Raw genomic sequence first — 13,902 nt, 5'->3', positions numbered from 1 at the left:
CCTGATATGATGCTGTGGGAAAGGTGTGGTCTTCTGCCCGTACAGGGAATGTGACAGAAGTTTCCAAGATTATCGAAACTCACAACTTTCCTCTTGACCCGTGTGCAGGCAAAGGGCCTGCCCAGAAGAGATACTGAAAGCCTTTCTGGAGGCTGTGAGTTGGTAGCCAAAACCGCAGATGGCTCTGCTCAGTGCATGGTGTGTGGGGAATAAACAGGGAGAACTAGAGAGCCTGACTCCAGAAGCCAAGATGATGGAAAGGCATCACTGGAATTTGATTGGCACGTAGGCTACAATTAATTCCAGAGGAACAGGCTCAACAGAAAGGATGGGAATGTTGCACTTTGTGTGGAGAAAAATATATACTTGGCCAGAAATTCAGGAATTGGACCTTGAAATCCTTCAAAATATTTGGGGAAGTAAAATGGATAGAAGAAGTAGAGGGACACCATTGTGGGAATGTCCTGTAGGGTTCCTGGGTGGGCAGGGAGATGGTCTAATGCTAATGACCGTTCTGGGGATGACGGAGTTGCTACTTGGGAGCAGAAGAAAACCTACTTAGTTTGTTAGTCTGAGAAACGAGGGATTTTCCTTTGCCGGACAGGCTTCAGCACAGCTGTGGGAACCCCACGAACCCCAATCTTGGAGGAGATCCTTGGGTTCTCCAGCCCCCCAGGGGGTAATTGAACGGATCGCACAGCACCATGTAAAGTGCTTTCTGATCCATTTCAAAGGAGCCGCGCATAAACAGCAAGCGCCGTCTCCCTTGAAAGAATTACACTGCTATTAGACGGAACAGAAGCAGGAGACTGACTGACTTTTGGTCAGGAAAAATGATGGTTCAGCAAACAGTTGTGAACAGGGCGTGGGGGGCACCTTTCCAGCCTCAGGCTTAAAGACACCGCCCCACCCCCAGCAGGTTCAAAAGCAGGCCTGTGGACCGAGCGTCAAAACCTGGTGGTTGGACATCAGAAGCCCTTCCAGGCAAGGCTCAGTCTGGAAACCTACCCTCCCAGGCTTTGGGCATTTATTGCCCCTCTTTGGCTCCCTGCCATCCCCCCCGCCTCTTTTTCATGTCTGTGCCTTCTCTGCCACGAACATACAGCCACTTCAAACTTAGACCTGGGTGGGGTTTTCCCTGTTGTTTTGCCTTTGCTCAAGAGTCGCTCTCTGAGTGAGATGGGCAGGGAATAAATCTGAGAGAGAGAGATGATGTCTGAAAACAACACGAGTGGGATCATTTGGCCATTCAAAGCAATAAAGCTTGGCTGCGCTGCCCCCCTGCCCCTCTCCTCTCCACCAGTCCTTATGCCAGGGCCTCCTCCGTGCCCCCTCTCTGCTTCACCCTTCCTTCAGCCCCACCCCTGGGTTAGGGTTAGGGTTAATAGCGCCTATCGCTGCTCTTCCTCCTCCAGCCCCCACCCCTCGTCCCTGCCAGCCCAGGACCCCCCCCCTCGCCTCTCCTCTGAAGGCAGCAGCCTGCCTTCCATGGGCCGGTCCTCCAAGCCAAGCTGGCCCTGCTCATCCCCCGCAGGAGCTCCAGCGCTGGAAACAGTGGCGAGCGGTGGTGGCTGTCTGACCAGCCATGGAGGCCACGGGGATGGTGGCCTTTGGCTATTCTGGCCTTGAGACTGGGAAGCTGCTAAAGCCCCCCAAGATGCAGAGCGGGGGCCGTGACTCCTTTGGGCGGGTGAAGCTGGGTGGCCCCCCGAGGCTGCTTTGGCCCAGGTGCAGCCCTGACTGAACCAGGGGTGTGTGGCTTCTGGGGCCCAGCCGGGAGCGGATCCTGGATGTCCGGCAGCCGCTGGCGAGGGAGGGTCGCGGCACGGGGTGCCCGAGGGGAGGGAGCGAGGCAGAGCACGGAGGAAGGGCATCTCTGCCGAAGGACAGGCCAGCCGTTGGGGTGGTGGGAGGGAGAGGCGGCAGGAGCGGCCCGGGCAAGGGGAGCCGGCCAGCTGTCTGGCTTGGTTAGCTAACGAGAGCGGCGGCTTTGTTTTCTGCTGCGTCTCTGCCCAGAACTAATTTATTTTATGAAAAGATTTGCTTAATTAGTTTTGTTCTTTTGTAAGTGAGCCAAGCCATGTGAGAGGAAGAAGCTGGAGGTGTTCTGAACCAATTATAATTTTTTTTCAGCGCTTGATTAACCAAGTTTTTCTTTAAACTCTTCAGGCTTGGACAGGGCGTGGGAGGGAGTGAATTCCGCTGCTGTTGCCTCGTTAGAGACGGGTGTGAATGGCCATGAGGTGGTGCTTTGAAGTGCCTGCAGGATGGCCTTGGCACCTGCCCGGGTCTGGAGGCTCAAGGATTCTCTTCTGGAAAGGGCCCGGCACGGAGGGGTGGCAGGAGGGATGCATCTCGGGTGGGGGCGGGGGCACAGTACGCAGGGCCCTTGGAAGGCCTTCATCTGCAGCGCCTCAGAGCAAAACTCCCAGTAGGCCAGGGCTGTGCGACTCACACAGGCTGGCAGAGGGAAGCAGGGTCCCACTGGCAGTGCAGCCTGCCAGTTCAGATGCCCCTTCGCAGGAGCCATCAGACCAGAGACATTGAATTGGTCTGTGTGCCCCTGAGGAGTGGCACAAAGTGGTTGGTTGCCTGCTAGCAAGAATTGTTGTGTGGTGGCGGCTCGCGTGCTCCTGCCTTTGGCTTTAGAGCACAAAGAGGGACCGTAGCCCCGAGAAGCATTTCTGCTGGAACGCCGGGAGTCCTGCCTGTGATGGGTCTGAGCCACCTGGGCAGAGCAGCCTTCTCCAGATGATGCTCAAACTCCACCCTTGGTGGCCTGGTCAGGGAACAGAAGGTTCCCCCCTGGGGAAGCCGTAGAGGAGGAGAGCTGGGGCTGGGGGCAGCAGCCTTTTGGCCAGAAACCACCCTCGGCTCCTGCTGTGCCACCGCCTGCTCTGCTGGGGTGGGAGTAGGGGTGGGGTTTCTTGGGAGCGCCGTAGAAACACCACCTAACCCACCCGGCCATTGCTCAGGCTATCTCTGAAAAAGGGATGGGGGGAGATTTGGCATGCTGGGTGGCAGGGCAATCTTCTGCTTTCTTCCTGAAGGCACTGGCCTCATCCCCTTTGTGGGGCTCTGCCTGGGCATCTCGACCGAGGCCACGGCTGTTTGCAAAGGTTCAGACTCAAACCCCTGAGGTTCAGACTCAAAACGGGGGTTGAGGGCCCCAGAGGGGTATCCTGGTTTTGAGCGGCAGGAATGCCCCCAGAGCCGCCTCTGAGCTGACCTTTCCTGCTCAGTGATGTGGCTGAGCACCTTTCCCCTTCTGGAGCAGAAAGGGTTCTCAGGGAACCGCATCCCCGATGTTGAGGGCCCAGGAGTGGTTGCTCCAAGCGCCCTCAGGAGCCCTGGGTCAGCGGTAACATGGCGGGCGGGGGGAGCAAGGCTGGGAGCAGAAGGCAACCTGCTCTTCCAGCCCCTGCAGCAGAGGGGGACGGGCCAGTAGCCACAGCCCATTGGCATGAGGAGCTGCCAGGTGCTTTGGTGGGCTGGGCCGCTTTTCATGGTGGCCACAGCTGCCTCGGATGCAGGGGAAGCACGAGAGCCACCAGGCATCCCTGGCTCCCTGCGCTAGTTGGAGCTGCTCGGCCAGAAGGGAAAGGCCGCTCGGGCAGGTGGGCAGCACCCTCGTCCTGACCCTGGTGCTTCTCTCTCCCCCAGGGCTCGTTTTATGGGAGGTTCAGACACTTCCTGGACATCATTGACCCCCGCACGCTGTTTGTCACGAAGGTAATGTCTCTGCAGCCAGACTCGTCTCGGGTGCCTCTCCCTAAGAGGGAGGGGGTTTTGCTGCCTCAAGCCGCCAGTCTTTCGCTCTGCAAAGAGTTCCCTCTGATGCCGGATCTGGTTCAGTTCTCTGCAAATGGAGCTCGTTGCCTTTTCTATCCCGCTGGGCTGTTCTGTTCTGTTCTCTCGCGGATCCAACCCCAGCAAGGGATACTTTCCCTTGGGCTTCTTTTGTTCAGACCTAGTCATGGCTCCCTTTAATCGTTCCTTGCCTTTTCTAAATCATCCCTCACCCAGTGGCTCTCTCTGTGGTTCTCTGCCACGGGCAGAGGTGGTGCTCACCAATGCTCCACGGTTGACCCTGTTCCTGATAGCCCAAAGACCATACTTTGCCAGTGACCAGGGCAGCCGTGACAGGCGGAGCTGAGCGCTTCCTCCTGTGGGGATCCCTTTGCTGCTTGGGCGAAACCTGGTGGTGGGACTTGCAGCCATGTCAATGCCAGAGCCAGTGACCCTGCCGGGACAGCGGCCCTGCACATCCCCGTTCCCCTTGGCTGCCACAGGAGCCCTTGATCCTGGGGCATTTCCCTGGAGGAACCTGTTGCGGCCCAGCAGAGGGAATGCCTGCCCTAGTGAGGCACCCTGCTTTCCATGACACCGGACATGCGCCATGCAGAATGGAACCAAGATCAGGAAGACCCCCTAGTGGGAGGGGGGAGGGAGCTGGTGAGAGATTCCTTTGGCATTGCAGGAATTCCGCTGCTTACTCTGCAATTAGCACTTTAGAATATTAATATTGTTAAATACTTTTATGCATTTTCACTTGTTTGGCATGAAATGGATTAGGAACTAAGAAGGATAAAATGTGTGTTTGTGTGTGATGGTTCCAAAATAATTAGCTATATCAACATTTTGTGGAAGGATTAAAAGTCTAAGGATGTTAATGTACTAATGTATGCATAAGTGTAAATTTGGACCTGATTACTAGCATTTTTTTAGGGATGGCAAGCAGTTAATTTCCCACTCAAACCACACTTAATTTTGGTTCTCCCTTATCAGTTACTTCTCTTCAGCTTATTTATCTCCATTAATTTCTCACACTTCATAGTCCCTGATGAAAAGTGTGATATACTTGGGGACCAGTCAGAGATCCTATTTTTTTCCCAATGTTTTTTGAGAGAGAGAAGAGGAGACAGAATGGGAGGGCAAAGAAGCTAAATACCTGGGGAGGTTTACTAAATAGCTCTTTGTGCGTGTGTGTGTGTGAGAGGGCATGCTGCTGGATCTGGATCTGACAGCTGTCCCACTGAACGCAGCATCCTGTTACTGCAGAGGCCAACCAGACGCTGCTGAGATTATGCCCCCAGCAGGACCCACCCCTGTCCACAGCCCTGGGTTTCTGAGAGCAGAAGCTGGCTTCCCTCATCTCTCCAGCCAGCCAGTTGCCTGACCCCTTCTATTCACCTATGCAGATGAATTCAGCCAGAAATGTGCCAGGGTTTAATGTATCCTTCCAGGAATTACCTAACAAAAAAGAATTATTGCTACCCGGGACTCAAACGTCACAACCATCCAGGCAATGTTTTGTCATGCGCATGAGGGAAGGCCTGGAAAGGCAGTTATAATTGCATACTATGGGAGGTGCTACTTGCTCTGGAGCAGTGTTTTCAGCTTTGGCAACTTGAAGATGTGTGGTCTTCAACTCCCAGAATTCCCCACCCAGCATGCTAGCTGGGGAATTCTGGGCGTTGACATCCACACATCTTAAAGCTGCCCAAGTTGAGAAATCCTGCAGTAGAGAGTACAAAAGGCCCAGCCCTCTCCAGCTGTTTGTTGCCTGCTTTGGAGATGGAGATTCTGGTTAATTGATTTGTTTACAGTCCAAGACCAATCATAAAATCACATTAAATACCAAAGTCTGTCTGTGTGCATCTAGAGAGAGGGTTAAAAGACAAACCTGAACGCTTAATAATGTAAGGAAGGGACGAAATGGCTTCATAAGCCACAGTCCTGATAGAAATTTTGCAACCTTCTTGGAGGCATCTGGAAATTGGCCACATCATGAGCATAGGAACAGATTGATTTTCTGACAACTGGGCATTTTAACGGCGCATGTGATCCAGGTTTACCCTCCATATTGAAGCCTACACAAATGCGACTCACACAAGGAAGGATGGTCTACTTGTCCCTTGACCTCCTAATGGTAGCACATCAGTTTGGGCCAGGGAAAAACATCTCCTTTGTCAAATATGTAAAACATAAGGAAAAACCCTGGGATAGTCCAGGTGATGGTGGTAGGACCTGCAGTGTAGTGGACATGGGAAATTCTGGCTCTATCAGTTTAGCTGTCTTGGTCCCAGGTCTTCTGCTTCAATTTGCACAATTTTTTGCAAAATTATTAAGGCCGAGTGAGGGTGGATACTGCCAGAACAGAAAAGCCGCAAGATGCCAAGTCATGATTACTTTGTCTCCCTGGGGAAGAAACAAACCCATCTAACAAGGTGAGGTGGACCAAGGGAGTCCCTCAAAGGGTTTGCTTTGGCCAGGTGACGAAGCCTCGATGGGTCCTCAGAGGACATGCCGTCGAATTCTAGCTGTATGAGAGCACTGAGAGTTGATTAAGGGACTCTTGTTACCGCTTTTTGAATTTTAATTGGATGACTTCGAAGCTTGTGGTGTCTTTATAGATGCAAAACCGAGCACCATATAGCATCAGACCAGAACTTCAGGTAATTTAATTGCTTCCTGGGCCTAGTTGTTACCGTGTTAGCTTGCACATTTAATAATCACATGGGATGCTTTTTTGAGTTCGCTTGGTTAGTCCAGCAGGTGGAAGGTTGAAAATGGACACCTAAGTACTTAAAGGTTTTGACCTCCTAATACATCTCCCACTATTCTTCCAACCAGCTGGAGCCTTGAAACACCTTCTTGGGAATACTAAAATCTTAGTTTTAGGACATTTAATGTCAAGGTGCTGCGGTGGCGGGACGCGGTGGCGCTGCGGGTTAAACCGCTGAGCTGTCGATCAGAAGGTCGGCGGTTCGAAACCGCGCGGCGGGGTGAGCTCCCGTTGCTAGTCCCAGCTCCTGCACACCAAGCAGTTCGAAAACATGAAAATGTGAGTAGATTAATTGGTACCGCTTCGGCGGGAAGGTAACGGCGTTCCGTGAGTCATGCTGGCCACATGACCCGGAAGTGTCCCTAGGGACAACGCCGGCTCTAAGGCTTAGAAACGGAGATGAGCACCGCCCCCTAGAGTCGGACACGACTGGATTTTACGTCAAGGGAAACCTTTACCTTTACCTAATGTCAAGGCACTCCATAGGGCAACAAAAGGGCAAAGCTTTAAGGCAGGTATGCAGGCTCACCTGAGTTACAGACAGAAGGGCCGCGCCATCAGCGTGAGGAGAATAGAGATGGTGCGAAGGCAAGAGATGGGGGATGAAATTCTGGCTTAGCAAAACCCTCAAAAGTCCTCCCTGAAACATAGAAATACAAATTCAACAGTAATGGGGGGGGGAGTACATCCTAGTTTAATGTCCTTTTGGATGAGGATAGTTTCAGGTGAATAGCGATGGGATTGCCCTGTGCTTGAGTGGTAGCGCCAAGGTGCGGTGCTACTGCCGGCTTAAGAAGCTGGCAGTCGATCAATTGATGGAGCAGCTAGTTTTCTCCAGAATCTGTGATGTTGGATCAACGGCCTCCCTAAAGTCTATAAGATTGCATCCAGGGTGCCTTTTGGTGGGCTGGAGCTCACGTCCCCAGAGAAAACCAGCTGAAATGCTGCTGCCGTTCAGGTGCGCAGTCGCGACGGCCAGGTGCTTTGGGAGGCAGAGGGGCATGGGTGGCAGCGCTCCCCCCACGTGATGTTGCCTCCAGAGTGTCTCAAGAACTTGCTCCTGGTGCACTTTTAACCCAACCAAAAATAATATGCAGGGAGTCGTTCTAGTAGCTGTATTTAGTTGCTTCTGTTTAATTTTAATTAATGTTATATTTCCATTGACGTTGGTTTTCCTTCCATGTCACTTCTTTGGACAAATAACACATAGTGTTTGTTTGTTTGTTTGTTTGTTTACACATTTATACAATTTAGAGGCCACCTGACTCCCAGCAACTCTCAGTGGCTTACAATTTAAAAAGTCAGAAAAGGATTTAAAAAGTGGGGAGGGAGTCATGAGCAGTGCAAAGACAAACATATAAAGCAAAAAAAAAAAAAATCTGTGGGGTTCAACCATCACCCTGCCCCACAGCAAGGGAAATAGCCAGGTCTTTAACAGCTTCCTGAACATCATCCCAGTGGGAGCCACCCGCGTCTCTGGGGGGTATCATTACAGAGGCCAGGCGCTGCAAGGGAAAAGGCACGCCCAGACCTCGCTGAATATTGCTGTCAATCTTGTGCAGTCCTGATGGAGGGCCTCAACCACAAGGTTCAGAGCAGCTGAAAGACTAGAATCTTTCTACGGTTGTGGAGTCACAGACCAAGAGAACTGGAAGGGACCTCGAAGACCCTCTCGTCCGGCTCCTGGCTCGGTGCAGCAGTCTGCCGCCGCATCCTCCCAGGGAGAGGACCACCGTCTGTTCAAGCAGCTCCATCTCCCAAGACAAGCTGGGTCGTGACTGTTAGCAGACTTTTCCTGATGTCTGACTGAGATCTCCTTCCTTGTGGATTCGCCCCCTTTCTTCTTGCCTGGCCTTCTGGAAGAACAGCTCTGCCTCAGCTTCCCTCCAGAAGCCCTTCAGAGGCTTGAGGACGGCTGTCGTGGCTCCCCACCATCTTTTCCAGGTGGGACGTCCCCAGGAACTCCCGCCCGTCTGCACGGGTTATTCTTTCCTTCCCTCATGCTCTCTATTGCTCTTCCTTGGATATGCCCCAGTTTGTCAGTTTCCTTCCTAAAACGTGGAGACCAGAATTGGATGCAGCGCTCTGGCTGCTGCCTGTCAGTGCAGAATGGAGGAACCGTGCATGGGTGCAGTAAGTCTTTTGTCCAGCTGCATTGGCTTCTTCCGCTGTCTTTTTCCTGTTACTGGAATTGTCTGCAGTTGTGTTTTGTGGTATCTCCTTTTACAGGAACATTCCTTGTAAGCTTTTCCATTGTGCATCTTGCCATCTTGGTTGCTGACCTCTGGAAGTGCTCCGGTTTGTCCGTGTCCTTCCTGAAACATGATAACCAGAATTGGGTCCCGTATTCTAGGAGCATTCTGAACAGCGCAGGAGAGAGAGGAGCAATGACTTTTCTTGGTCCCAACACTTGCTTCGGTTGATGCAGCTGAGGATTGGCTTGGCCTTTTTTGCAGCAGCATTGTTCAGTTGGCTCCTGTCCAGCTTATGCAGAAGCTTTCCACAGTATTCTGCTGCACAAAATTATGTTGTATGAAAGAAACTTTCCTGTGTATTCCCATACACGGAAAAAGGACAGAGTTTAAATGCACGCAAATGAATCTAGTAGCCATTCTGGATGGCAGGAACAGATATGAAGCATGGGAGCATTGCTAAATTAATTCCCACCTGCAGTCTGGTAGGAAGCTCTTATGATTCAAGCCATGATTCATGCCAGTAACAAGACAGGTTTGTGGCAGATGGGCAAGCAAATCTTTTGAGCAAATGGGCTGTTTGCAAGATGGGCTAAAAAACTTTAGGCATAGTTGAGAGGTTATTGTGTTTAATAAAGGCAAAGGATGACCCATTGCATGCATTGCCCATTAATAGTTCCTGTTAAATTCAGCAGGGTTTACGTCTGAGCTAAGAAAACTGCAGCGCTCCCTTCTTCCCAAGCAAATGGGGATCCTGATCTTCCTGATCCAGATAGGAAGAAGCCGGGTTTTGCCAAGGATCTCTCTCTCTCGAGCAGAAGCTGTGCCTATGCACTGGCTGCTGATCCAAGCGTGCGCGTCACTGCCCACGTTTCCGCCAAGTGGGTATCCGTCTTCAGTCATTGATGACTAAGTGGTGGGTACCCACGAAGCCCAAACATGGAGCTTCTTGTAGACCTTCTAGAGTGATTAACCTGTGAAGGAGAACACCAGAGATTTTTTCCTAAATTAACATTTTCCACCCTTGGGGGAGGTGTGGAAATGCCACTAAAGCTGGCAGTGCTGGAGGCTCTCCTTGCAAATGCTCTTGTGGCATTAAGTGTTGTCTAGGACAGAAGCGGGGATTATATTTTAAGAAATAGCAGCCTGCTCCTTCTCTCTGGAGTTTTTTATTCCTGCCCAGCGTCCCTCTTTTGTGGGAACCCTCGGAAAGAATCCCTTTCGCATCATCCCAGAATGCAGGCAAGCCAAACAGTGGAACCCTGGGATTCCACCACCCCCCCAGGACCCTGAAAGGAGGGAATAACACATTATTCCCTCTCCTGTGTAGCCCCTCTTGCCCCTCCCCAAACTCAAGGCGGGGCTGCGGGGGGAGGGGCTGGAAGGTCTGGTGCTGTGGACAGGCTTCTGCACCTGCATCTTGGATTTCGGGGTGGGGGGACATATTCCCCCACTGACACCGTGCCCTGAAGCTTGTTCCTCTTGTCTCGATGTCTGTTAAGCAGCACTTCAGGGCAGAGGTCTTCTCCTCTTGCATTCTGAAAGAACCCGGGACGCAACGCCATGTAGGTGGGCTTAACTGAACTGAACCTGTCTGCTCATCGGTGCATGGAGTTGGAAGGATCTCTTGAAGCCAAACTCCTGCTGTGTGCAGGGCTCCAAATTAAAGCATCCCTGAGCCTTGAACACATCCAGGGAAGGAGAACCCACCACCTCTCTGGGCCATTGGTGGCATTCCTGTTTCAGAAATCTTTCCTGCAATTCAATCAGATTGTTTCGCCTTCCGGTAATATAAATCATTATTCCATGTCCTGCATTCTGGGATGAGGGAGAACAGATCCTGTGTGACATCACTTCAGGCACGTGAAGGGCGTTTTTGTATTCCCTCCACCCTTCTCTTTTAAGACTAAGAAGTTCCCCGGCCTCTTTTCACAAGGACTTCATTTTTAACCCTCCTACCATCTTGCTGCTCTCCTTTGAACCTCTTCCAAGTTTTTGTTGAATGCTTCCTAAAGCCTAGCACCCAGAACTCAGCCCGGAACACGAGGCAGGATCCGACCCGTGCGGAATGCAGTGGAACCATTGCTTCCCGGGGTTTGGAAAATATGTTGTACTTCCATCGATGCAGCCTAAAGTTGCATTTGCCTGTTTTGCTACTGCATTCTTTGCAAGACCTTTTTCACAAGTACTGTTACCAAGGCAGGCTTCCCCAGTATCTGAGGATTTGGTACTCTTTCCTAAGTGAAGAAATTAGCATTTGTCTTTGTCAGATTTCATTCTGCTACTCTTACCTCAATTTTCTAACCTATCAAGATTGTTTCGACTTTTTTTTTCAGTCTTACAGGGTTAGGCACTCTTATTTATTGAGAGGTTTTTTTTACCCACCTCAATCTTAAGCAAGCAGCCAGGCCCAGAGAGCACCAAGGACTCCACAGTTCAACCCTGAACTACAGAGACCCTCTTCCATTGGAATCTGAAGATTATCAGCCCTTCATCGTAACAAAAAAGCCATTGCTGGACCCCGTTAGACTGGGCAGTTTTCGTCTGGTATCTGACCTCCCCCTTTGGGGGAAGGTGGTTGAGAAGGTGGCTGCACAGCTGCTTCAGAGGACCTTGGATGAAGCAGAGTATCTGGACCCTTTTCAGTCAGGATTCAGACTGGGGTATGGGTTGGAGACGGCATCGGTTGTGCGTTTGGATGACCTCTGGCATGGGCAGGACGGGTGGTGCACCCACCCTTGCCTTACTGGACCCCTCGGTGGCTTTTGATGCCGTCAGCCGTGGTGTCCTTCTGGGTCGACGCGGCGGATTGGGAGGGAGGGTTGGAACGGGGTTGTGCTGCTTTGCTGCCTTTCTCCGGGGTGGATTCCAGTCGGTGGTGACTGGGCAGGGGCGGTCCCGCCCACGGCCCCTGCTGCATGGGGTGCCGCAGCGGTTGGTGCTGTCCGCTCCTATTCATCTACATGAGGCCGCTGGGCGAGCTCATCGATCACCGTGGGGTGAGGCGCCATCAGCAAGCTGTGATACCAACTATACTTCTCTGCCCCTGGCGCATTAAGCGATGCTGTGGACACCTTATCCCGGTGCCTGGGGACTCTGCGGGTCTGGACAGGGAACAGCAGGCTTCAGCTGGACCCTGGCAAGACGGAGCGGCTCTGGGTTTTGGGGCCTGCCGGTTCTAGGACTACGCCATCTTTGGTGCTGGATGGGGCCGCACTGCCCCAGACAGACCCTGTGGACAATCTGGGGGTCCTGCTGGACTCACGGCTCCTGCTCGAGGAGCAGGTGACAGTCGAGGCTAGGAGGGCGTTTGCACAGCTTTTATAATATTACCATCCCTTCACCCAATATTTCTTCTTTTTTAGCCTTGTTTTTTATAGTATTTAATGATTTTAAATAGTAATAATAATTGTTTGGGTATTTATTAACTAACTGTTTTTTAGTTTTGTTGTACACCACCCAGAGTCACTTGTTTTGTGAGATGGGCGGCTATATAAATTTGACAAATAAATAAATAAAATATAAAAACAAAAGATCCACGAAGCAGGATAAAAATGCATAAGCATATAAAACACAGTTATGAATGTAATAGTTTTAAACATCATAGGACACCAAAACAAAAAGCAAAAAATGCTTTAGAACAACTCTGTTTTCAGTATCAGAGATATTAGAAGGCCTTGATGGAGAAATAGTGATTCTGTCTTGCTGGGATTCGGCTTCAGCCTGTTGCATCCCATCCACACCCCAGATCAGTGTTTCTCAACCTGGGCCACATTAAGACGCGTGGACGTCAACTCCCAGAATTCCCCAGCCATGCTGGGGAACCTTGGGAGTTGACGTCCACGCGTCTTAAAGTGGCCCAGGTTGAGAAACACTGCTCTAACAGCTCCAGTTGTGGACAAGACAGGGACGTTCTTCTCTGGCTTGGTGTGGCAGGGGAAAATCGGATATCGTCCGCATATTGATGATACCAAGACCCAAAGCGGCCCTGTGACACCCCCCAGTTGCCAGAGCAGGAAACCGACTTCACAAGAAGACTTGATCTAAGCTGTATTGAGAGAGGCTCCCGTGATTTGATGGTGTTTTTCCTCCCTCCCCTCCCCTCCCCTCCCCTCCCCTGAGCGGCCAGCCTGAGCCTCTTCCTGGCATTGCCTGCTTTCCCAGAGCTCAGGGAATGCTTCTGCCCTTCTCGTTCTCACAACAGCTTTCCCCTATCGCCCTTAAAGCTGTCTCCGTGGCTGTCGCTGCCTCACTGATCTCAGCAACCACCACTGAAACTGTCCGCTGAGGAAGTGGGGAAACCCTTGTGAAACAGTGCTTCCAGTCTCCGGATATCGCAGACGGTCCAGAAGAATATTATGACTGGTGATATCAAAGGCCACAAGAGATCCTAAAAGAAGTATGCGACCTCCACCCCCAAGTCCTGACAAAGGTCCTCAGCAAAAGCAACGATACCCTGTGCATCCCATGCCCAGGCCCGAATCCCAATTGAAAGGGGTCCAGAGAATCCCCTCCTAGGGTGCTCCTTAATTGTCTGGCAATTACACTTTCACTGAAAAAAAAATGGGACAAAAATTAGACATAAAGAAGACCAAACTAAGGACAACGGGTACAACAACCAGCCTTAGACTTGATAATGACGATATTGAAGTGATTGTCAACAGATGTGGCCAGGGGCGGGCGGGACTGCAGGTGGGTGTTCTTTGATAAATTGTGGAACAATTTATCCTTTGAGGCCATTAGGGCCCCACTCTTAACTTTCTGGAAAGCTGTAAAGAGCCTTTAGGATTGATTCTGGATCCATCAATGGAAGTTTTAGTTTTATTATAAATATATTGCTTCTATTTCAGATTATATGGGACGCGGTGGCGCTGCGGGTTAAACCGCTGAGCTGCCGATCGGAAGGTCGGCGGTTCGAAACCACGCACTGGGGTGAGCTCCCGTTGCTAGTCCCAGCTCCTGCTCACCTAGCAGTTCAAAAACATGCCAATGTGAATAGATCAATAGGTACCGCTTCGGCGGGAAAGTAACGGCGTTCCGTGTCGTCATGCTGGCCACATGACCCGGAAAAGTGTCTACGGACAACGCCGGCTCTAAGGCTTAGAAACGGAGATGAGCACTGCCCCCTAGAGTCAGACACGA

At 51.4% G+C, this 13,902-nt stretch overlaps 1 protein-coding gene across 1 annotated transcript in view; it reads left to right on the top strand.

Annotated features, from left to right (window-relative positions):
• SFXN5 (sideroflexin 5) overlaps positions 1-13,902 on the top strand; it is a 78,190-nt gene that overhangs the window by 4,288 nt on the left and 60,000 nt on the right. Inside the window, exon 2 of the mRNA XM_063309693.1 lies at positions 3,664-3,732. Coding sequence (XP_063165763.1) covers positions 3,664-3,732 — 69 coding nt within the window. The remainder of the gene's footprint in view (positions 1-3,663; positions 3,733-13,902) is intronic.

Source organism: Candoia aspera, chromosome 8 (genome assembly GCF_035149785.1).
Source record: "Candoia aspera isolate rCanAsp1 chromosome 8, rCanAsp1.hap2, whole genome shotgun sequence".
NCBI lineage: Eukaryota > Metazoa > Chordata > Lepidosauria > Squamata > Boidae > Candoia > Candoia aspera.
The sequence above is the reverse complement of the archived record's forward strand: the minus strand, read 5'-3'. Positions and strand labels throughout refer to the sequence as shown.